Genomic DNA, 25,843 nt, shown 5'->3' with positions numbered 1-25,843 from the left:
TGGCCCTTTGCTAGCCTTTATCCGGCCCTTGGGGCACAATTCCTCCCACTGACATGAGGCACTATTCCTCCCATTGACACCAACAATGGGGCACTATATTATCCACTGATACCAATGATGGGATACTACTCCTCCTACTAATAGGGGGAATACTCCTCTTCCTATTGACCACCAACCCATTCTCCCTGATGCCGGGCCCTTGACTTTTTCTTCCCTCGCTGGCCCCAATCCAGCCCTCCTAAAGTCTGAAGGGCAATAAAGTGGCCCTTTGTTTGTAAAGTTTGGAGACCCCTGCTTTAGAGCAATAAGCTAAGATCAAGCCAGTATGATGACTTACCTGCAGGGGTTGTGTCCATGATAGCCTGGGCACACCGGAAGTGACACTGGGCATCATTCCACCCAGAATAGGACTGACACTGGACCATGGAGCAGTGAATCAATGGGGGGCAGCCCTAGGAAGAAGGTGAGTATTGCAGCCATATTTGGATTTTTTTTTTCTTTAAACCTTCTTGGCAATTTATTTCTTAGTTTTTAAAAAAAACCTGGAGATGAGGTCTTGATAAAAAAAAAAAAAAAAAAAATGTATTTTAATTACATCTAGTCTACCTACCCTGATATATCTTTTTATTATCGTTTTGTACTCTTCTGCACAGTGGAACTGAAAGTGTGAAAGTGTGAAACACCCCAAGCCATCCAGCTCTACTGCTTTGCATAATACTGTCCATCTAACTGTAAAGCCCCGTACACACGGCCGAGGAACTCGACGTGCCAAACACATTGAGTTCCTCGGCGTGTTCAGTCCTGGAGCCGCCGAGGAGCTCGACGGGCCGAGTTCTCCCATAGAACAACGAGGAAATAGAGAACATGTTCTCTATTTCCTCGTCGAGGTCCTCGTCGGCTTCCTCGGCCGAAAGTGTACACATGGCCGGGTTTCTCGGCAGAATTCAGCTCTGAACCGAGTTTCTGGCTGAATTCTGCCGAGAAACTCGGTCGTGTGTACGGGGCCTGAGAGCTTGCTGTTCTTTGATACTCCTTTATTGCCCAATCATGAGCCTGAGGGGCTGGTCAGTGACCAAGCTACTTCTCTCAACTGTGGCAGACCTAAGTAGGGTCATTGACCTGCCTGTACTGCATGGCAGGTGTGTCTGGACCACAAGATTAGACTGAACTGAATTACAGTTCACATTTTTGAACTGCAGCTGTATATTAAGAAAGAAATAGCCTGCTGTTACTGAGCTCTCCTTCTGAGAATGTTAGCTGCCTGGCTGATGAGTTACTAACCTTAAAGCGGAGGTTCACCCGTATATATGACATTTTCCCCTTAGATTAATACTCGTTTTGTCTAGGGGAATCGGCTAGATGTTTTAAAATATGATCCGTACTTACCGTTTACGAGATGCATCCTCTCCGTCGCTTCCGGGTATGGGCTGCGGGACTGGGCGTTCCTATGTTGATTGACAGTCTTCCGAGAGGCTTCCGACGGTCGCATCCATCGCGTCACGATTTTCCGAAAGAAGCCGAACGTCGGAGCGCAGGCGCAGTATAGAGCCGCACCGACGTTCGGCTTCTTTCGGCTACGAGTGACGCGATGGATGCGACCGTCGGAAGCCTCTCGGAAGACTGTCAATCAAGAAGGAACGCCCGCTCCCGAAGACCCATACCCGGAAGCAACGGAGAAGATGCATCTCGAAAACGGTAAGTACAGCTCATATTTTAAAACAAATAGCCGATTCCCCTAGACCGAACGAGCAGGAATCTAAGGGGAAAAGATCAACAAATAAATAAATGGGTGAACTCCCGCTTTAAAGAGTAACTCCACTTTTGTTGGGAAAAAAACACTCCCCCATAGGTGATCTATGTACATTGCAAGTATTTTAACAAACATTGTTAATACTTCTGTTCCTACCTTTTCCAAACGCATAAAAAAAAGGACACTTGAATTAAATGACAATGAATTAAAAAAACACAACTTTTTTTGAATAATGTGAAAGATGATATTACGCCAAGTAAATAGATACCTAAGGGTCCTTTCACACGTGCGGACCGTTTTTTAGATCAGTTTTTTATCATCAGTTAATCCGTTTTTTCATCCATTTTACATCCGTTTTTCATCCGTTGTCATACGTTTTTCATCCGTTGTCATCCGTTTTTCATCCGTTGTCATCCGTTTTTCATCAGTTGTCATCCGTTTTTCATCCGTTTTTCATCTGTTTTTTCATCCATTTTTTCATCCGTTTTTTTTTTTTTGTTAGAACTTTATTTTTATTACATATTTTGATGAAAAACGGATGTTAGCGGATCGGATGTTAAACGGATCGTCCGCTAACATCCGTTTTTCGTCTGTTCTGTTTTTTTGACGGAAGAAAAATAGGGTTTTCTTCCATTCAAAAAAACGGAGCTTAACGGAGACGGATGTTAACGGACGTTAGCGGATGCTCATCCGCTAACGTACGCTATCCCATTGGAAAGCATTGCAGTCCGTAAACTGACAGATGAAAAACGGACGAACGGTCCGCACGTGTGAAAGGACCCTTACACGTCATGCTTTAAAATTGCGCACGCTCGTGGAATGGTGGCAAACTTTGGTATTTAAAAATCTCCATAGTTCACGCTTTAAAAATATTTACAGATTACCAGTTTAGAGTTCCAGAAGAGGTCTTGCACTAGAATTATTGTTCTTGCTATAACGTTCCCGGCGATACCTCACATGTGTGATTTGAACGCCGTTTACATATGCGGGCGTGACCTACGTATGCGTTTGCTTCTGCATGTGGGGACGGGAGTGGTTTAATTTTTTTTATTGTATATTTTATTTTAGTTTTTCTACACTTTCCCTTAAATTATTATTTTTTGATCACTTTTATTACTATTACAAGAAATTTAAACATATCTTGTAATAGGAATAGGGAATGACAGGTCCTCTTTATAGAGAGATATGGGGTCTATAAGTCCCCATATCTCTCCCCTATGCTGGAAAGCCTGAGATTTAAAAAAAAAAAAAAAAAAAAACGACTTTAGACTTTCCAGCTACTTGCCGATCTGGGAAGTGACATCATGACGTCGCTTGTGGTCTCCGAGGGTCATAGAGATGGCCGGGGACCGACTGGTTCACGGTCAGCTCTATGGTAAATGGTTGTCGCTGGTCGATTCGTTCTCCGGCTCCCCGATCATATGGGCGAGCCAGGAGAAGCAACGGAGGGCGACGGGAGGGGGGGGAGGCATCCTGAACAGCCGATATGATTGCTTTTACATGTGAGGGAATTTTGCACCGTGCAAACTCCGTGCCCGCGGGACCAGCGGACTCAATGTCCTCCAGTGTCCTGTGATCGTGTCACAGAGCTGCAGAATGGGGAGAGGCCAGTGTAAACAAGGCATCTCCCTGTTCTGCCTAGTGACACAACACTGATCGTCTGCTCCCTCTCATCGGGAGCAGCGATCAGTGACGTGTCACAGTAAGCCACGCCCCCTAACAGTTAGTTAGTTTTTTATAGCACTGATCGCTGGATAAATGTGAATGGTCCCAAAATAGCGTCAAAATTGTCCAATATGTCCGTCATAATGTCGCAGTCACGATAAAAATCGCTAATAAAAAAAAGTTTATTAATAAAAATGCTATAAAACTATCCCCTATTTTGTAGACGCTATAACTTTTGCGCAAACCAATCAATATACACTCATTGTGATTTTTTTTTCCAAAAATATGTAGAATACGTATCGGCCTAAACTAAGAAAAATATAATTGTTTTATATATTTTTTGGGGATATTTATTATAGCAAAAAGTAAAAAATATAGCTTTTTTTTCAAAATTGGCCCTCTATTTTTGTTTATAGCGCAAAAAATAAAAAACGCAGAGGGGATCAAATACCACCAAAAGAAAGCTCTATTTGTGGGGAAAAAGGACGTCAATTTGGTTTGGGAGCTACGTCGCACGACCGCGCAGTTAAAGTGACGCTGTGCCGTATCGCAAAATGTGCTCTGGTCAGGAAGGTGGTAAATTCTTCTGGGTCAGAAGTGGTTAAAAGCCTTTACAGGTTACCAGTTTAGAGTCATGCTGGAGGTCTGGGAGCTAACGTCGCGCGACCACGCAATTGTCAGTTAAAGCGACGCAGTGCCGTATCGCAAAAAGTGGAAGGTGGTAAATTCTCCGGGGCAGAAGTGGTTAAAAGCCTTTACAGGTTACCAGTTTAGAGTCATACAGGAGGTCTGGGAGCTAACGTCGCGCGACCGCGCAATTGTCAGTTAAAGCGACGCAGTGCCGTATCGCAAAAAGTGCTCTGGTCAGGACGGTGGTAAATTCTTCCGGGGCAGAAGTGGTTAAAAGCCTTTACAGATTACCAGTTTAGAGTCATGCAGGAGGTCTGGGAGTAACGTCGCACGATTGCGCAATTGTCAGTTAAAGCGACGCTGTGGCGTATCGCAAAAAGTGCTCTGGTCAGGAAGGTGGTAAATTCTTCCGGGGCTGAAGTGGTTAAAAGCCTTTACAGGTTATCAGTTTAGAGTCATGCAGGAGGTCTGGGAGCTAGCGACCGCGCAATTGTCAGTTAAAGCGACGATGTGGCGATTCGCAAAAAGTGGCCCGGTCATTTGGCAGCCCAATGGTCCGGGCTGAAGTGTTTGAGGGGCCGCGGCAAGTGGGTGGGATGGGGTTAAAAACCACCAAAATTCACCGTCATTTTGCCTTCACCGATCACCTCAATGCATTTCACCAACGGGGCAAAATTTCACAGAAAATCTCACGTTTTGGGTAAATGAAACCGCTGAGATGCGCTCCACCCTGTTCACGACAGGTGCTCTTTAAAATTCTGGCAGCCATGCAAGTCTCCTAAAACCTTAAATGGCCCTTGCGATTGCAGCACGCGGTGCGCACATGACTGCAGCTTAGAAGCGACACCTGTCAGTGGGTAGGATGTCTGAAAGCTTTGGTTGGTCACGAGGTGGCACAGCTGGGTGAGATCCTGAGTTGACTTTCCAGCAGAAGAACATATGGCGGGGGTTAGACATGGGACAGCGGTAGATTGCAGGGTCCCAGGGCGATGAATTATAGGGTGTGGACCACTCACAGCTCAGATTACAGTTGCATTATTCTTTTTTCCTATCTCCCTTTCCTTTCCTTCCTTCCACAGTCTGTCTCACCCTTTCCCCCCCTCCCCTCCCTCATCATACACCGCTGTCAGCTCCACCTCCTCTTCCTCTCCCTTTAACTTTCTCTGCTCTTGCAAAGTTTCAAGTCACTCCAGAGAAGGCTGCAGGCGAGAGAAGGCTGCAGGCTGGAGCTGTAGGTGACTGAGACTCAAGGACGCAGCGAGTGCCAAGAGCAGGGTGGACGTTCCTCTCTCCTAGAACCAGATATAGACAAGGTCAACGTTCCAAGTCGCGGTTCCCTTTCGCCTGCTGCTGCTGCCTCTGAAAAGATGCATCTCACCCCCGGCGGAGCTCCAGATTGGTGCCCTGACCCCAGGGTCCTCAAGGTGACGGTGGGGGGCCACTGCGTTCGGAGTGAGTCCAAGAGCAAAGCCTCCAGGGGGTCCAAGAAGTGGCTGATATTGCTGGACCTGCTGTGCCTCTTCGCGGGTAAGTTGGCGTCTATGCCAAGACAAGCATTTTGTAAAGGTGTCACTGGAGGAGTAAAAGGTTCACATATAACTAGATTCAGAGAGAGTTACGGCGGCGTATCTGTAGATACGCCGTCGTAACTCTGAATCTACGCCGTCGTAAATTTAAACGTATTCTGGAAACCAGATACGCTTAAATTAGGCTAAGATACGAGCGGCGTAAGTCTCCTACGCCGTCGTATCTTAGGGTGCATATTTACGCTGGCTGCTAGGTGGCGCTTCCGCTGTTTTCCGCGTCGAATATGCAAATGAGCAAGATACGCCGATTCGCGACTGTACGTGCGCCCGTCGCAATTAGTTACGCAGTTTACGTAAGAGATACGCCGGCGTAAAGATAAAGCTGCTCCCTAGGTGCAAGGTATGGACGTCGGAACAGGCGTATCGTTTTACGTCATTTACGTAAGTCGTAAGCGAATAGGGCTGTGCGTAAGTTACGCTCACGTCGTAGGCAGTGTTCGACGTATCTTAGGCATTCTATCCGACGCATGCACACTAGGATACGTCCACGGACGGCGCATGCACCGTTCGTTGATAACGTCATTTACGTGGGGTCATGCTTAATTTCCCTAAAACACGCCCACCTCTTCCTTATTTGAATTAGGCGCGCTTACGCCGGCACATTTGCGCTACGCCGCCGTAACTTAGGACGCAAGTGCTTTGTGAATACAGCACTTGCCTCTCTAACTTGCTGCGGCGTATCGTAAATACCATACGCTACGCCCGCACAAAGTTACGCTGCCCTACCTGAATCTGGCCAATAGTCTGGTCAAGCTTTGTCCTATCACATGCAAGGGGAATTCCATTTTTTTTTAATTCTCTTACATGTGGTTGAGCATTAAAAGGAAACTCAGGTTTGTTGACGTAAAGACATTTGTACGGTAGGGTGACCAGACATCCCTGGTTTCCAGGGACAGTCCCCAGATTGAGGACACTGTCCCCGGACCCAAGACTGTCCACGGTTTTCTCCCCGGATTGGATTTGAACAGGGGCTGGGGCAATTTCAAAGACAGTCAGTGCAGACAAAAAAAAATAAGAAATCTGAATTAACCCCCCCCCCCCCCCGCACTGCCGCTCCTACTAACTTAGGGGGGTGTATTTTTTTCATTATCTGTGCCCCTTTCTGATGATCATGTACTGGTCGGAGCGGAGGGAATATTTTTTCAGTTCCGGGCGCGCTCAAGTCCTGGCCAACCGCCTGCTTGTTTACCTCTTTGCCTTCCCTCCGCTTCCCACCCAGTAGTAGCCGGGGCCCGGAGAGTAATAGGTGGATTCAGAAAGAGTTAGGTCGGGTGTATCAGTAGATACGCCGACCTAACTCGGAATCTGCACCGTCCTAAGTTTAAGTGTATTCTCAAACTGAGATACACTTAAACCTAGGTAAGATACGACAGCCTGCGCCGTCCTATCTTAGGGTGCAATATTTAGGCTGGCCGCTAGGTGGCGCTTCCATTGAGTTTGGCGTAGAATATGTAAATGAATAGAAACGCCTATTCATGAACGTACGTGCGCCCGTCGCAGTAAAGATACGCCGTTTCCGTAAGAGATACGCCGCCTAAAGATAAAGATGCCCCCTAGATGGCGTAGCCAATGTTAAGTATGGCCGTCGTTCCCGCGTTGAAATTTGAAAATTTTACGTTGTTTGCGTAAGTTGTCCGTGAATAAACTGGACGTAATTTCCGTTCACGTCGAAACCAATACGTCCTTGCGGCGTACTTTGCCACAATGCACACTGGGATATGTACACGGACGGCGCATGCGCCGTTCGTAAAAAATGTCAATCACGTCGGGTCACAGTTAATATGCATAAAACACGCCCCCCATGTCCTCATTTGAATTAGGCGTGCTTACGTCGGCCTATTCACGCTACGCCGTCGTAACTTAGGAGGCAAGTACTTTGTGAATACAGTACTTGCCTCTCTGACTTACGGCGGCGTAGTGTAAATACGCTACGCTACGACTTGACAGGCTGCTCACTGGGCGGCGGCGGCGGCGATGGGCAGACAGTCACTGATTGCCGCCATTGCTAGTAGAAAAAAAAAGTATGTCCCCGGATTTCATTTAAAAAAATCTGGTCACCTTATTGTACGGGCATGAACCATGTGACTATCTACCAATATCTTCTTGGCTAAAAAGGGGCGCGGTAGTCACCCAAGCAGCAATGGAGGATTAAGGGGATCCACCAATATGGGGAGCCACCCGCAGACAGTCTCACCCCTGAGGAGAATAATAACGATTGGACGAGGTGTACTAACCTGCCTGATGGGGTCTGTTGTGTGCTGTCCCATAGACACTGTGGGGTTCATTTAGTAAAACTGGAGCAGAATCTGATGCAGCTCTGCATGGCAGCCAATCAGCTTCTAACTTCAGCTTGTCCAGTTAAGCTTTGACAATAAATCCTGGAAGCTGATTGGTTTCTATGCAGAGCTGCACCAGATTTTGTTCTCTCTTGTTTTAGTAAATCAGACCCATAGGTGTGCGCAGGGGGTGTGCCAGATGTGCCTGGGCACACCTTAATCACTCGGTGTGGCGCAGATTCCCCCTGCTGATAATTCACCAAAGCCCCATAACAGGGCTCCTAATTATTATTTTTTTAATTAAATAATAAAAATAAAAACCTAATGACACCATCCACGGGCCTACTAAAACCAACCTCTGCCCTACTGAAACCAACCTCTGCCCTACTGAAACCGACCTCTGCCCTACTGAAACCAACCTCTGCCCTACTGAAACCGACCTCTGCCCTGCTGAAATAAATCTCTGCCCTACTAAAACCAACCTCTGCTCTACTAAAACCAACCTCTGCCCTACTGAAACCAACCTCTGCCCTACTAAAACCAACCTCCGCCCTACTAAAACCAACCTCTGTCCTACTAAAACCAACCTCTGCCCTACTGAAACCAACCTCCGCCCTACTAAAACCAACCTCTGCCCTACTGAAACCAACCTCTGCCCTACTGAAACCAACCTCTGCCCTACTGAAACCAACCTCTGCCCTACTGAAACCAACCTCTGACCTACTGAAACCAACCTTTGACCTACTGAAACCAATCTCTGCCCTACTAAACCCAACCTCCGCCCTACTAAAACCAATCTCTGCCCTACTAAAACCAACCTCTGCCCTACTGAAACCAACCTCCGCCCTACTAAAACCAACCTCTGCCCTACTGAAACCAACAGCGCTAAAGCTGGCAATACACATTACAATCTTCCTCCCTCTCATACATCCCATTAGGGAATGAGGGAAACCTATTAGCAAATGTATGTAGGCATAAGACACACCCCCTGTCACGCCCCCTTAAAGGAAAATTATATGTAAAAAAAAAGATTAGTTAACCCACAAGCTTTTTTTTACTACTATTATTGCTTTATACTGGTTTTGAAATTTACAAATGTAGCAATTAAGAAATTGGATGAAAGGTTTGGCATAAGGGAAACACTTTTTGAAAGATAAAAAGTGCATTTTATATACAACTATATGGATCAGACCAAAATGAGGGACAAATGAGGAGGAAAGAGGGACAGAGGGACATTGTTGCAAATCAGGGAGAGTCCCTCGATATCAGGGAGAGTCCCTCAATATCAGGGAGAGTCTCTCAATATCAGGGAGAGTCCCTCGATATCAGGGAGAGTCCCTCGATATCAGGGAGAGTCCCTCGATATCAGGGAGAGTCCCTCGATATCAGGGAGAGTCCCTCAATATCAGGGAGAGTCTCTCAATATCAGGGAGAGTCCCTCGATATCAGGAACAGTCAGTCCCTCAATATCAGGGAGAGTCCTTCGATATTAGAAACAGTCCCTCGATTTTAGGAACAGTCCCTCGATTTTAGGAACAGTCCCTCAATATCAGGGAGAGTCCCTCGATATCAGGGAGAGCCCCTCGATATCAGGAACAGTCCCTCGATATCAAGAACAGTCCCTCGATATCAAGAACAGTCCCTCGATATCAGGGAGAGTCCCTCGATATCAGGGAGAGTCCCTCGATATCAGGGAGAGTCCCTCGATATCAGGGAGAGTCCCTCGATATCAGGGAGAGTCCCTCAATATCAGGGAGAGTCTCTCAATATCAGGGAGAGTCCCTCGATATCAGGAACAGTCAGTCCCTCAATATCAGGGAGAGTCCTTCGATATTAAAAACAGTCCCTCGATTTTAGGAACAGTCCCTCGATTTTAGGAACAGTCCCTCAATATCAGGGAGAGTCCCTCGATATCAGGGAGAGCCCCTCGATATCAGGAACAGTCCCTCGATATCAAGAACAGTCCCTCGATATCAAGAACAGTCCCTCGATATCAGGGAGAGTCCCTCGATATCAGGGAGAGTCCCTCGATATCAGGGAGAGTCCCTCGATATCAGGGAGAGTTGGGAGCTATGCTCTTCTGCCTCTCCTGGGAATGATCGCGGGGTACCGGCAGCCATTGCGGCTACCGAACCCACTGATTGGCTCCTGCTGTGTCCAATCACAGTGGGAGCTAACTGCCGCCGACTCGCGCGTGCCCCAACCCACTGCACAAAATCGAGTACCTGTACGTGATTTCGCACAGGAGAGCTGCCCTGCCACAGTATATCGGCGTGGGGCGTTCCATAAGTGGTTAAACAGCCATTGACCAATGCCTGATGTCAATGCATCAAACCGCATGCTGTAAGCATTTTTGGTGCGCTGCCATTGACTTTGATGGACTCCCAGCAAAATAAAATGCAGAGTGAAACAGACATGTTGTGTTTTTTTAAATGCAGTGCTTAAATAAGAACACGCTATGAGGTTGACTTACTAAAGGCAAATAGACTGTGTACTTTGCAAGAGCAGTTGCTCCAGAGCAGTGCTGGGACAAGGTCATCCTGTGCCCAGGGCAAAAATGCCAAACTTCCCAGCTTTATAACAGAAGGAAGGCACCCCTATTCCTACGGTAAACCATTGCGCCCAGGGCAACCGTTCCTTCCGCCCACCCCTTGTCCCGGCCCTGCTCCAGTGCTTAGTAAATGAGTAAATTATACTATGCTGACTTCCATCGTCCAATCTTGTGCAGGCAAAAATTATGTTATTTTTTTTTAATTCTCCTTGCATGTGATTGCTGAAGTTTTACGTCATTTACTAAGCTTTGGAGCAACTCCACTTTGTAAACTCTTTGCCTTTAACTGGTTGCCGACCAGCCGCCGCAGTTCTGCGGCGGCAGGTCGGCTCTCCTGCGCGAGAGCCCATAGCTCTACGTCGGCATGCAAAGCGGCCACTAGGGGAGCGTGCGCGTGCCCCCCGCTCGCTTCTGACTCCCGCGCGCCCGGCCACCGCCGGCCACCTGCGATCACTCGTTACAGAGCGGGGACCGGGAGCTGTGTGTGTAAACACACACCTCCCGGTCCTGTCAGCGGGAGAAATGCTGATCTTCTGTTCATACAATGTATGAACAGAAGATCAGTTATTTCCCCTAGTGAGGCCACCCCCCCTACAGTTAGAACACACCCAGGGAACATACTTAACCCATTCCCCGCCCCCTAGTGTTAACCCCTTCACTACCAGTGTCATTTTTACAGTAATCAATGCATTGTTATAGCACTGATCGCTAAAAAATGCCAATGGTCCCAAAAATGTGTCAAAAGTGTCCGCCATAATGTCGCAGTACCGAACAAAAAACACTGATCGCCGCCATTACTAGTAAAAAAAAATTATTAATAAAAATGCCATAAAACTACCCCCTATTTTGTAAACGCTATAACTTTTGCGCAAACCAATCAATAAACGCTTATTGCGATGTTTTTTTACGAAAAATATGTAGAAGAATACGTATCGGCCTAAACTGAGGAGAACATTTTTTTTTTATATATATTTTTGGGGATATTTATTACAGCAAAAAGTAAAAAATATAATTTTTTTTCAAAATTGTCACTCTATTTTTGTTTATAGCGCAAAAACTAAAAACCGCAGAGGTGATCAAATACCACCAAAAGAAAGCTCTATTTGTGGGAAAAAAAGGACGCCAATTTTGTTCGGGAGTCACGTCGCACGACCGCGCAATTGTCAGTTAAAGCGACGCAGTGCCGAATCGCAAAAAGTGCTCTGGTCTTTGACCAGCAATATGGTCCGGGGGTTAAGTGGTTAGTAAATCAACCCCTATATCTTTATTATGGGGATGTTGGACACATGCATGCTTTAACCGATTCCTGACCGACGCACGCCGATATACGTCGGCAGAACCATAAGGGGATCCAAATTCGGCCAGTTCAGTAAGGACCGGCCGAATTTTAACTCATGTATGAAGATAGATATTTTATCGAATGGAAATGTTGGTAATCTTTTCTCCATCAGCAATTTCAACCAATCGGTGTATTCTGACAGCAGAGGAGTCCCCGCTATCAGACTACAAAGTCTCAGCAGGGAGGATTCCTTCATCCACCTCTCTTGTGTAGATGGAGGAATCCGTACTTTTTTTGTTTTCCGATCAGCCCGCTGCCTGACCGAAAAAATAAATAAAGTTGTCTATGGCCTTAACCTTAACCTGGAGTTAAAGAAACAGCCAATGAATGGACAGCATGGCCAAGCTTATCATTAACGAAGATCCAACATTTCGTTTGCTAAAAGCAGATTGTTTAAATATTTTTCACCCTGCTGCTGGCACTGGCAGGCAAAGTTCAAGTCGTTATTTTTGCCAAGTTTGGCATTTAGCGATATTTACTCTACAAATTAGTCAGCATGCCACGTCTGAGCCATCAGACAAAGATATGTAAACTCCACTAATGAATGGGGAAAGAAAGAACCTTGATTGGCCAACACAGTCATTTGAGAATGCCAGCTTTAAAGGTGTGCCAGTCTTGCTTGCCAGGCACGATTTCCATTTCAGTGTGAAATTGTAAAATATTTGAATAGTAATAGGTGTTGTTCTGTTTCAAATGGCACTTTATGCATTGACAGACCGCATTAGACCCAGTCTATCCTGGCAGTATGGTCACCTGCTGACTTGGCACCATCCACAGGCAGCTTAAAGTGGTTGTAAACCCTAAAAAAAGGCACAAGATAACTCTGACCCATTCTTAGACATATAACATTGAGAGCCTCTGCCGATCCAACCACCAAAGGGTTATGTTTGCGGACTCCTTATGAACTAGTAGTGACTATGCTGACATGTCCCCCTACCTGCTCCCGACAAAGGCATACTTTATGTTAGGAGATGACACTGCCAGATGCCACAGAGGTGTTGAGGGGGCTCACCAAAAACACATTTTTATGCCCTGTTTCTCCCTTGCAGTGCTCACACCTTTCCTGGTCTTTGAGTTTGGATTGATCGCACCGGTTCATCGAGGATTCTTCTGTGATGACAACAGCATCCGATTCCCATTGATCCGAGAGGAGACAGTGAGCGACACCATGCTTGTCAGTGTGGGGTTCATCGCAGGAGTCATTGTAAGTGTTCCATGTTTGGAGCTCCATTTTTAAATGCAGGCACAGTGGGCAGTTGCCTATGGCACCACCGATGTACAGTAGGGTTAGAAGACTATGTTATGTGATAGTTACCTGGTACTGAATGTTTCTCTACTGTCTATCTATTTCCTATTTACTCTCACTCTTCTTTCTTTCTTTCACTCGCTCCCTCTTTCTTTTTTTTTCTCTCTCTCTCTCTTTCTCTCCTTCTCTCTCTTTCTCTCCCTCTCTCAATCTCTTTCTTTCTTTCTTTCTTTCTTTCTTACTTTTTCTTTCTTTCTTTCTTTCTTTCTTTCTTTCTTTCTTTCTTTCTTTCTTTCTTTCTTTCTTTCTTTCTTTCTTTCTCTCTCTCCCTCTTCCCCTTTCTCTTCCCTCTTTCCCTCTCTCCCTCCCTATATTCCCCCCTCTCCCTCTCTACCCCCTCTCTCTTTCTCTCCCCTCTCTCCTCCCTCTCTTCTCCCCTTTCTCCCCCTTCCTCTCTCCCCCTTCCTCTCTCTCCCTCCCTCTCTCTCTCCCTCTCTACCCTTCCCTCTCTCCCCCTCTCTCGCCTCCCCTCTCTCCCCTTCCCTCTCTCCCCGTCCCTCTCTCTCCCTTCCTCTCTCTCGCCGTCCCTCTCTCCCCTCCGCTCTCTCCCCGACCCTCTCTCCTCCTCCCTCTCTCCTTCTCTTCCCTCTCTCCCCCTCTCTCGCCTCCCCTCTCTCCCCGTCCCTCTCTCCCCTTCCCTCTCTCCCCTCCCCTTTCTCCCTGTCCCTCTCTCCCCCTTCCTCTCTCTCTCTCCCTCTCTACCCTTCCCTCTCTCCCCCTCTCTCGCCTCCCCTCTCTCCCCGTCCCTCTCTCCCCGTCCCTCTCTCCCCCTTCCTCTCTCCCCCTCCCTCTCTCCCCTTCCCTCTCTCCCCTCTTCTCTCTCCCCGTCCCTCTCTCCCCCTTCCTCTCTCCCCTCCCTCTCTCCCTATCCCTCTCTCCCCCTCTCTCGCCTCCCCTTTTCTCCCCGTCCCTCTCTCCCCCTTCCTCTCTCCCCCTCCCTCTCTCCCCTTCCCTCTCTCCCCCTCTCTCACCTCCCCTCTCTCCCCCGTCCCTCTCTCTCGCCGTCCCTCTCTCCCCTCCGCTCTCTCCCCCTTCCTCTCTCCCCCTCCCTCTCTCCCCTTCCCTCTCTCGCCTCCCCTCTCTCCCCGTCCCTCTCTCTCCCTTCCTCTCTCTCGCCGTCCCTCTCTCCCCTCCGCTCTCTCCCCCTTCCTCTCTCCCCCTCCCTCTCTCCCTCTCTCTCGCCTCCCCTCTCTCCCCGTCCCTCTCTCTCCCTTCCTCTCTCTCGCCGTCCCTCTCTCCCCTCCGCTCTCTCCCCGACCCTCTCTCCTCCTCCCTCTCTCCTTCTCTTCCCTCTCTCCCCCTCTCTCGCCTCCCCTCTCTCCCCGTCCCTCTCTCCCCTTCCCTCTCTCCCCTCCTCTCTCTCCCCGTCCCTCTCTCCCCCTTCCTCTCTCCTCCTCCCTCTCTCCCCTTCCCTCTCTCCCCCTCTCTCCCCCCCCCTCTAGGGTGACCACGTGTCGGATTGCCCGGGACAGTCCCACATTTTTCAGGTCTGTCCCGGGCACATTGCAGGACAATACAGTGTCCCAGGATGTGTCCCAGGATGAAACTGACACAGCCCCCCCCTCCCGGGCCAATCTGATGCCCCCAAAAAAGGCCGCCACATCACCGTTTTACTCACTGACAGTACTCGTCCTGGCCGGGAATGCCTGGAGGAGCACAATCCCGCCCCCTGCTTGTGATTGGAGAAATCATAAATCCCGCCTCTTGTGTCCAATCACTGTGCTGTGATTCGTTCCAGCACAAGCTGATTTTTGGGAAAGGAGGGTGTCCCTGAATGGTAGTTTGGAAATGTGGTCACCCTACTCCCCTCTCTCATCTCTCCTCTCTCCTCCTCCCTCTCTCCCCTCCCCCTCTCTCCCTCTCTCTCTTGCTCCGCCTCCTCTCCCATCCCCTCTTTCGCCCTCTCTCTCCCCTATCGCTTTCTCTCTCTCCCTCTCTATCTCACCCTCCCTTACAATCTCTCATGGGGACACTATTTCTGGCGACTTGGGGGTCACCAAATAATTCCCCTAATTTACAAGGATTTGCATCCTCTGAATGAATGCAACGTGTTCTCTGATTGGACAAAATGCAAAGGCGGGGCAACAACATGTTCCAAAATAACAGAAATTAATGTTCAGCTTGTGAGGTAACATGTAAGATGTTTTAGAAGGGCCTACAGGGCAACTGTCCAAGACTGGAGCCTGGACCTACATCCACACCTGTGCAGAACATATTTTTGGCACTCCTAAAGTTTTTTTTATGTGTTTTTGCATGTGTACAGTACATATTTTTTTAAGCATTTTACAAGCTTTGTGCAAGTGCTTTTGCACGTGTGTTTTCAGTTGTTTATTTCCTGGGCTTTGAAAGGGCAGGAGAGCAGTTCTTGAGGATAAAACGCACACAAGTTCCCATTGAAGACTGTAGGGGCAAAAACAGCTGCATACACTAAAGAAAATACGCATTACGATCTTTTTTGAGCGTAGGGCGTAGAGCATGGGTGCTCAACCCGTGGCCCCTCCGGCTGTTGTGGAACTACATTTCCCATGAGTCATTGCAAGGCTGGCAGTTACAATTCCTCCCAGAGGCATGATGGGACTTGTAGTTCTGCAACAGTTGGAGACCCCAGATTGCCTACCCCTGGTCTACGCCATGGGTGCTCAACCTGTGGCCCTCCAGCTGTTGTTAAAAAACTACATTTCCCATGAGGCCTCGTACACACGGCCGAGGAACTCGACGTGCCAAACACGTCGAGTTCCTCGGCCAGTTCAGCCCTGAAGCCGCCGAGGACCTCGGCGGGAGGAGAGCTCCCATAGAACAACGAGGAAATAGAGAACATGTTCTCTATTTCCTCGCCGAGGTCCTCGTCGGCTTCCTCGGCCGAAAGTGTACACACGGCCAGTTTCCTCGGCAGAATTCAGCCAGAAACTCGGTCGGAAGCTGAATTCTGCCGAGGAAACTGGTCGTGTGTACGGGGCCTGAGTCATTGCAAGGCTGGCAGTTACAATTACTCACAGAGGCATGATGGGACTTGTTGTTCTGCAACAGCTGGAGGCCCCAGGTTGCCTACCCCTGGTCTACGCCATGGGTGCTCAACCTTTGGCCCTTGAAGTATTGCAAGGCTGAAAGTTACAAGCATGACTCCCAAAGGCAGAAGCATGATGGGACTTGTAGTTCTGCAACAGCTGGAGGGCCACAGGTTGAGCACCTATGGTGTAGACCAGGTGTAGTCTTGCAGAACTACAAGTCCCATCATACCTCTGGTAGTAATTGTAACTGCCAGCCTTGCAATGACTCATGGGAAATATAGTTCCACAACAGCTGGAGGGCCCCAGGTTGGCTACCCCTGGCGTAGACCTTAGGGTGGGTGAGCCTACAAATGTGAACACAATTCCATGTGTCAAGCATAGTCAGCCATAGGGAAACAAGGTTAGAAATGCCCATATGTCAATGGGGGGGGGGGGGGGGGGGACTAGAGTTTGCCTTCTACGTTTGCTCCAAAGCATTTTGCCAGAATGATGGATTTTTGCAGAATCTCTCTATTTCACTCATCATAATTGGATATCCTTAACCACTTAAGGACCGGACCAATATGCTGCTAAATGACCCAAGGGGTTTTTACAATTCGGCACTGCGTCGCTTTAACAGACAATTGCGCGCTCGTGTGACGTGGCTCCCAAACAAAATTGGCGTCCTTTTCTTCCCACAAATAGAGCTTTCTTTTGGTGGCATTTGATCACCTCTGCGGTTTTTATTTTTTACTTTTTGCTATAATAAATATCCCCCAAAAACATATCTAAAAAAAAAATTTTCCTCAGTTTAGGCCGATACGTATTCTTCTACCTATTTTTGGTAAAAAAAAATCGCAATAAGCATTTATCGATTGGTTTGCGCAAAATTTATAGCGTTTACAAAATAGGGGATAGTTTTATTATTTTTTTTTTTTTTTACTACTAATGGCGGCGATCAGCGATTTTTTTCGTGACTGCGACATTATGGCGGACACTTCGGACAATTTTGACACATTTTTGGGACCATTGTCATTTTCAAAGCAAAAAATGCATTTAAAGCGGGGGTTCACCCTTAGAGGGCACTTTTCCCCCTTAGATTCCTGCTCGTTATTACTAGGGGAATCGGCTATTTATTTTAAAATATGTGCAGTACTTACCCGTTTACGAGACGCATCCTCTCCGTCGCTTCCGGGTATGGGCTTCGGGAATGGGCGTTCCTTCTTGATTGACAGGTTTCCGAGAGGCTTCCGACGGTCGCATCCATCGCGTCACGATTTTCCGAAAGAAGCCGAACGTCGGTGCGCAGGCGCAGTATAGAGCCGCACCGACGTTCGGCTTCTTTCGGCTACGAGTGACGCGATGGATGCGACCGTCGGAAGCCTCTCGGAAGACTGTCAATCAAGAAGGAACGCCCGCTCCCGAAGACCCATACCCGGAAGCGACGGAAGAAGATGCAGCTCGAAAACGGGTAAGTACTGCACATATTTTAATATAAATAGCCGATTCCCCTAGACCGAACGAGCAGGAAGCTAAGGGGAGATTTTTTTTTTTTTTTTTAAATGGGTGAACTCCCGCTTTAAATTGCATTGTTTATTGTGAAAATGACAGTTGCAGTTTGGGAGTTAACCACAGGGGGCGCTGTAGGAGTTAGGGTTCACCTAGTGTGTGTTTACAACTGTAGGGGGGTGTGGCTGTAGGTGTGACGTCATCGATCGTGTCTCCCTATAAAAGGGATCACTCGATCGATGCAGCGCCATAGTGAAGAACGGGGAAGCCGTGTTTACATACGGCTCTCCCCGTTCTTCAGCTCCGGGGAGCGATCGCGATGGAGCGGCTATAAACGAATAGCCGCGCCGTCGTCCCGGATCGCTCCCCGCGGGAATCTGACCGCTGCATGTAGCGCGGGGGGGGGGGGCCCGATCGGTCCCCCAACCCACGTCTAGGCAGGGACGTACAGGTACGCCAATGTGCCTGTACGTGCCATTCTGCCGACGTACATGCGGCGGTCTTGAAGTGGTTAAAGGGGTTGTAAAGGTAATTGTTTTCCCCTAAATAGCTTCCTTTACCTTAGTGCAGTCCTCCTTCACTTACCTCATCCTTCCATTTTGCTTTTAAATGTCCTTATTTCTTCTGAGAAATCCTCACTTCCTGTTCTTCTGTCTGTAACTCCACACAGTAATGCGAGGCTTTCTCCCTGGTGTGGAGAAAGTATCTTGAAGGGGGAGGGGGTGAGCAGGAGTGTCAGGACGCTCTGTACTTTGCAGACAGAGTAAGGAGCTGTCACTCCTGCTCGCCCCCTCCCCCCTCAAGAGGCTTTCTCCACACCAGGAAGAAAGCCTTGCATTACTGTGTGGAGTTACAGACAGAAGAACAGGAAGTGAGGATTTCTCAGAAGAAATAAGGACATTTAAAAGCAAAATGGAAGGATGAGGCAAGTGAAGGAGGACTGCACTGAGGTAAAGGAAGCTTTTTAGGAAAAAAATAAATTATCTTCACAACCCCTTTAAATAATTATTTATTTTTACTGAGGGCTTTCATGATGAGCTGTGACTTCTTGGGAACGGTGCCATCCATTTGGCCAGTTGTGACCTCATATTTGTGCCATGTGAAAAAACACAGATAGAAGCACAAATGGGGCCCCGGCCAGGTGGCGGCCATATTGTTCGATCATGCACCACAAATAAAGTTTCTCATCAATCCTAATTGTAAACAGATCTTTATTAATAGAATGGGACACAATGGCTAATGTTGTTTAAAGGAAAAAAATAAACTAAAATCTGCTTCCTCCTCCTATGCAACACTCAGCGGCTGTTTATTGGCCGGTGGCCATTGCAATGGCTCTGATTGTGTTTTTTTTCCGCCTTGGCAGATCATCCTGGGGGAATGTCATTGGGTCAACAAGCAGCGCAGGTCGGAGTCGGGTCCCAAGGAGGGATACTTGTCCAGCATCTACCGGCAGCTTCTTCCCTTTTTGTTCGGAATGAGCCTGGGACAGTTGTTGACGAATGTCGCTAAGCTGAGCGTAGGTCGCCTGAGGCCGTACTTCCTAGCCGTGTGCCAACCAACGGCCTACAACTGTACAGCGGGATTCGTAGAGGATTACACGTGTACAGGGGACCCCAGCGCTATCACAGAGGCCAGGTGAGGACCTTTAAAACTTATTTACAATCATCCTGCCGATAAAAGTTCAAGCGGATTGCACAATCACATTGTAAGGTGTATGAGCAGCCTAAAGCTTGACTATCTGTTTATACAATCTCATTGAGATTTACCAACAACTGTGTAGTGGAAGGGCCTGCCTGGCTGTTATTACGTTTTTTCCTAAATAGGCTCTGCCATTACATCATTTTGGTAAATTTAAAAGAGATTGTATAATTTATGGGCAACCCAAGTGGTGATGGGTTCCATTTTTTTTTTCAGTTCCATTTTAGGCATGAATGCTAATCACATCCTGTGATGTACAGGTGACCACTAATGGGGGCACTTCCAAATTGGTATAGATCAGTGATGGAGAACCTTGGCACCCCAGATGTTTTGGAACTACATTTCCCATGATGCTCATGCACTCTGCAGTGTAGTTGAGCATCATGGGAAATCATAGTTCCAAAACATCTGGGGTGCCAAGGTTCACCATCACTGGTATAGATGGTATGCAGTAATCGAACCATGGAACAACAAGGACATTGAAATGCAAAAGTCATAAATATATATATATATATACATACACACAGTGGCCCGGATTCACATACATTGGCGCATATTTATGCCGCCGTAGCGTATCTCTTTTACGCTACGCCGGCGCAACGCACAGAGGCAAGCACTGGATTCACAAAGCACTTGCTCCCACTCGCTCTTAAAGATACGCTGGGTTTCCTCGGCGTAAGCCAGTGTAGGTGGAAGTGGGCGTGAGCCATGCTAATGAGGCGTGACCCCATGCAAATGATGGGCCAAGCGCCATAGAAGTACTTAAAATGAACGGCGTATGCGCCGTCCCGTGGACGCATCCCAGTGCGCATGCTCAGAATCACGTCGAAACAACTGCCTAAGATACGTCGAATCACTGCCTACGACGTGAACGTAAACTACGCCCAGCCATATTCACGTACAATGTAAACGACATAAGATACGACGGCTTGTGTTCCCTGGTCCATACCTTTGCATGAGTTGCGCCTCCTATATGGGGAATAACTTTAAGGCGGATGTACGACTTACGCAAACCACGTACATGATGCGCCGGGCGCAACTACGTTTGTGAATCGGCGTATCTCCCTCATTTGCATATGTGCATAGAAAATCTATGGGAGCGGCAAATGCGTCCAGCGTAAATATGCGCCCACGATACGACGGCGTAGGCAAGTTACGTCGGTCTTGGAAGCCTATTTTCAGGCGTATCTAGTTTTGTGGGCACAGCGCACAGATACGACGGTGCATATTTGCACTTACGTGGCGTATCTCGAGATACGTCGGCGTAAGTGCTTTGTGAATCCGGGCCATACTGTATTTATGAATTTAATTGCATGCATATGCAAAGGCTCATTAACTAACATGCAGCTGCACTCAGAGGCATAAAATGAAACACAAACAAAAAGAATAAAAACTGCAAAAGTCGTAATAAAAAACTAAATAAACAAATAAGTAACAAATATATATAACCCACTATAAAAAAAAAAGTATATATATATATATATATATATATATATATATATATATATATATAAAAAAAAAGTATATATATATATAAATATATATATATATATATATATATATATATATATATATAAAAATATACATATTCCTCTTTAATAAATAAATATAAATAAATAAATATACATATATTTCGTTATTTCTTATAGCGGGTTATATATATTTGTTTCTTATTTGTTAATTTATGTTTTATAAATAATCCTCTTTAAAAAAATATGTGTATATATATATATATATATATATATATATATATATATATATATATATTTCTCTTTAAAAACGAAAAATAAATATAAATTGCACTGCACTATGGATTTAAATGCATGCATTTGCAAAGACACATTAGCTAATATGCAGTTGTGCCATTTTTAGGTGTTTTTACATTATAGGGAGTGTTTTTACAGAAATAAATAAATAAATAACGCCAAAAATGCGTTTGCCATTTCTAGGCATTTTTATATTATAGGGAGTGTTTTTACTGAAAAACGCCAAAAATGCAGAAAAACGCAGATAAACGCTATTCAAAAACTCTTTTTCCTGGCAGCAGCGCTGGCATTTTTTTTTAAATGCCCTGTGTAAATGAGGCCAAATAAATAAAAGTGGAAGCAACAAAGAGAAGTGGCGGCAAATCCGGAGATAAAATCAAATAAATGTATTTGAGTGTCCATAAAATCAAAGGGACGTGACATAAATAAGATCCAAAGATGCTCAGTGGACGCGTTTCACACGGATGTGCTTACTCATCACTAAAAGTGGATCATTAATAGTGTTGCTCACGAATATTCGTATTGCGAATATTCGGCTCGAATATGGCATATTCGAGTATTCGCGATATATTTCGAATTTCGCGCTGAATATTCGCTATTCCGAATATTCAAATTTTTTCAATTTTATTTTTAGAACAGATCACATCCTAGAGATCTCCATCGACGTCTAAAAGCATTGCTGGTATGATTAGAGACCTTGGGCCGAGTAGCTGAAGCGATCATTTTATATTGCCGAAAAATCGCAATGCGATTATTCGGCAATAGGAATATCGCGCGATTATTTTCTTTGCCCTTCTTCTGCATCAGAGCCAATCAGAGTGCTCCTACAGCATTTGTCGAAATTCCGCAATAAATATCGCATTCGCATTTTGCGAAATCTCGATAAAAATATCACGAATATTCTGAGCCAATCAGAGTGCTCCTACAGCATTTGTCGAAATTCCGCAATAAATATCGCATTCGCATTTTGCGAAATTTCGATAAAATATCACGAATATTCTGAGCCAATCAGAGTGCTCCTACAGCATTTGTCGAAATTCCGCAATAAATATCGCATTCGCATTTTGCGAAATTTCGATAAAATATCACGAATATTCTGAGCCAATCAGAGTGCTCCTACAGCATTTGTCGAAATTCTGCAATAAATATCGCATTCGCATTTTGCGAAATTTCGATAAAATATCACGAATATTCTGAGCCAATCAGAGTGCTCCTACAGCATTTGTCAAAATTCCGCAATAAATATCGCATTCGCATTTTGCGAAATTTCGATAAAATATCACGAATATTCTGAGCCAATCAGAGTGCTCCTACAGCATTTGTTGAAATTCCGCAATAAATATCGCATTCGCATTTTGCGAAATTTCGATAAAATATCACGAATATTCTGAGCCAATCAGAGTGCTCCTACCGAAATTTCGCAATTATGTTCGCATTCGCAATAGCGAAATTTCGCAATCATTTCATTTCGATAAAATATCACGAATATTCGAATTTAGCGAATATATCTCGAATATTCGGCTATATATTCGTGATATATCGCGAAATTGAATATGGCGTATTCTGCTCAACACTAATCATTAAGCACCCCTGTCACTGGTAAATGATTTGTCTTATCTCTGTAACTGATACATTCTGCTGGAGAGCTTGTTCTGTTGAAAAACAACAGACTTACTGGCTGGGTCACCAGAGGAAAAAAAAAAGCCTAAAAAGAAAAGACAGTCACCGCATCTAAGAATCGGCAAACTGGAATATAATAAATGTTTGCCTTTAGGGTTTAATACGGCTTTAAGAGATGGTAGCAGATGTGGAGGAGGAGAAGGTGGAATGTGGAGTAGAAGTGACCTGACTCGGTGCATTGTGCCGCCACAAATTGCCCGTAGCCGGTAATGACAGTGATGTCTTTGTCTACAAACACATGGACCAGTGTTCAGTCTGTTCCCCCGGAATACACAAAGAACAACGGGAGATTTTTAGTTGATATCTTGTGGTGAATTTTCGCTGAAACAAACATTTTGCATTGATATCACGGAATCCCCGAAGGCAGAGATTCCAGAGAAATAATAAAACTGCTTCCTCCCGTTATATCCTTCTCTACCGCATCGCTGGGCGCCATATGATCCTCAAGTCATAATGTTTTGATGGCCTCGCTGTTCCAATTAAAACCATGTTTACCATACCCTTGTACTGAAACGATGAAGATTTCCTCATCTGTCTGAGTCATGTTGTGAAGAGTGGTGGCGAGAAAAAGATTGAAAAGTGGCGGCTAATGAGCTTCCTGCCTGGTTGGCGTTGCTGTAAAATATGGTCTTTATTAGTAAAGATGCAGATGAGTAAGAATAGAGACAAAGAACGGGTATTCCCCTAACTGCTGCCGAGCATCGAAATGCTCAAATTAACCCTTTCACCGGCAGAGCCGTTTTTTTTTTTTTTACATTTTTTGTGCTTATGTTTAAAAAAATTATTTTAGGCCTGAAAATTTGTTAAAACCCCAAAGCACTGAAAGCAGAGACCCTGAAGAATAATGTGGTGATAGTTCCAAATAGTTTATTAAAGTAGTGGTTAGATCAAGTGCAAATTTTAGTTAGAAAATACATTTCAAATGAACACTCCTCCCACAAGCTTTAACCAGACACTGATAGAATTCACAAGACTGCTAGATACTGCTGATGAGAAAAGGTATTTAGCAGTTTATATTATTAGCATTTCCATGTTCTGTGTACTGTGGGAGACCAGATATGGTGAATGCAGGCTCCTGGGTAGACCGGATATAGTGAATGCAGAGTCCTGGGGAGACCAGATATAGTGAATGCAGAGTCCTGGGGAGACCAGATATAGTGAATGCAGGGTCCCGGGGAGACCAGATATAGTGAATGCAGGGTCCTGGAGAGACCAGATATAGTGAATGCAGGGTCCCGGGGAGATCAGATATAGTGAATGCAGAGTCCTGGGGAGACCAGATATAGTGAATGCAGAGTCCTGGAGAGACCAGATATAGTGAATGCAGGGTCCCGGGGAGATCAGATATAGTGAATGCAGAGTCCTGGGGAGACCAGATATAGTGAATGCAGAGTCCTGGGGAGACCAGATATAGTGAATGCAGGGTCCCGGGGAGACCAGATATAGTGAATGCAGAGTCCTGGGGAGACCAGATATAGTGAATGCAGGCTCCTGGGGAGACCAGATATAGTGAATGCAGGGTCCCGGGGAGACCAGATATAGTGAATGCAGAGTCCTGGGGAGACCAGATATAGTGAATGCAGAGTCCTGGGGAGACCAGATATAGTGAATGCAGGGTCCTGGGGAGACCAGATATAGTGAATGCAGGGTCCTGGGGAGACCAGATATAGTGAATGCAGGGTCCTGGGGAGACCAGATATAGTGAATGCAGGGTCCTGGGGAGACCAGATATAGTGAATGCAGGCTCCTGGGGAGAGCAGATATAGTGAATGCAGAGTCCTGGAGAGACCAGATATAGTGAATGCAGGGTACTGGGGAGACCAGATATAGTGAATGCAGGTCCTGGGAGACCAGATATAGTGAATGCAGGGTCCTGGGGAGACCAGATATAGTAAATGCAGGGTCCTGGGGAGACCAGATATAGTGAATGCAGGCTCCTGGGGAGACAAGATATAGTGAATGCAGGCTCCTGGGGAGACCAGATATAGTGAATGCAGGGTCCTGGGGAGACCAGATATAGTAAATGCAGGGTCCTGGGGAGACCAGATATAGTGAATGCAGGGTCCTGGGGAGACCAGATATAGTGAATGCAGGCTCCTGGGGAGACCAGATATAGTGAATGCAGGGTCCTGGGGAGACCAGATATAGTGAATGCAGGCTCCTGGGGAGACCAGATATAGTGAATGCAGGGTCCTGAGGAGACCAGATATAGTGAATGCAGGCTCCTGGGGAGACCAGATATAGTGAATGCATGATCCTGGGGAGACCAGATATAGTGAATGCAGGGTCCTGAGGAGACCAGATATAGTGAATGCAGGATCCTGGGGAGACCAGATATAGTGAATGCAGGCTCCTGGGGAGACCAGATATAGTGAATGCAGGCTCCTGGGGAGACCAGATATAGTGAATGCAGGATAGTTCCAAATAGTTTATTAAAGTAGTGGTTAGATCGAGTGCAAATTTTAGTTAGAAAATACATTTCAAATGAACACTCCTCCCACAAGCTTTAACCAGACACTGATATAATTCACAAGACTGCTAGATACTGCTGATGAGAAAAGGTAATTTAGCAGTTTATATTATTAGCATTTCCATGTTCTGTGTACTGTGGGAGACCAGATATAGTGAATGCAGGCTCCTGGGGAGACCAGATATAGTGAATGCAGGTTCTTTGGGAGACCAGATATAGTGAATGCAGGGTTCTGGGGAGACCAGATATAGTGAATGCAGGGTCCTGAGGAGACCAGATATAGTGAATGCAGGCTCCTGGGGAGACCAGATATAGTGAATGCAGGCTCCTGGGGAGACCAGATATAGTGAATGCAGGGTCCTGAGGAGACCAGATATAGTGAATGCAGGCTCCTGGGGAGACCAGATATAGTGAATGCATGATCCTGGGGAGACCAGATATAGTGAATGCAGGGTCCTGAGGAGACCAGATATAGTGAATGCAGGGTCCTGGGGAGACCAGATATAGTGAATGCAGGGTCCTGAGGAGACCAGATATAGTGAATGCAGGCTCCTGGGGAGACCAGATATAGTGAATGCATGATCCTGGGGAGACCAGATATAGTGAATGCAGGGTCCTGAGGAGACCAGA

General features: G+C 46.4%; 1 protein-coding gene across 1 annotated transcript in view; it reads left to right on the top strand.

Moving 5' to 3' along the window:
* The first annotated feature begins 5,203 nt into the window (after positions 1–5,203).
* LOC120933440 (phospholipid phosphatase 3-like) overlaps positions 5,204–25,843 on the top strand; it is a 38,452-nt gene continuing 17,812 nt past the window's right edge. Inside the window, exons 1-3 of the mRNA XM_040346657.1 lie at positions 5,204–5,572; positions 12,847–13,001; positions 18,963–19,234. Coding sequence (XP_040202591.1) covers positions 5,413–5,572; positions 12,847–13,001; positions 18,963–19,234 — 587 coding nt within the window. The 5' untranslated portion in view covers positions 5,204–5,412. The remainder of the gene's footprint in view (positions 5,573–12,846; positions 13,002–18,962; positions 19,235–25,843) is intronic.

Source organism: Rana temporaria, chromosome 3 (assembly GCF_905171775.1).
Source record: "Rana temporaria chromosome 3, aRanTem1.1, whole genome shotgun sequence".
NCBI lineage: Eukaryota > Metazoa > Chordata > Amphibia > Anura > Ranidae > Rana > Rana temporaria.
Note: the sequence above shows the minus strand (reverse complement) of the source record. Positions and strands in the feature narration are given on the sequence as shown.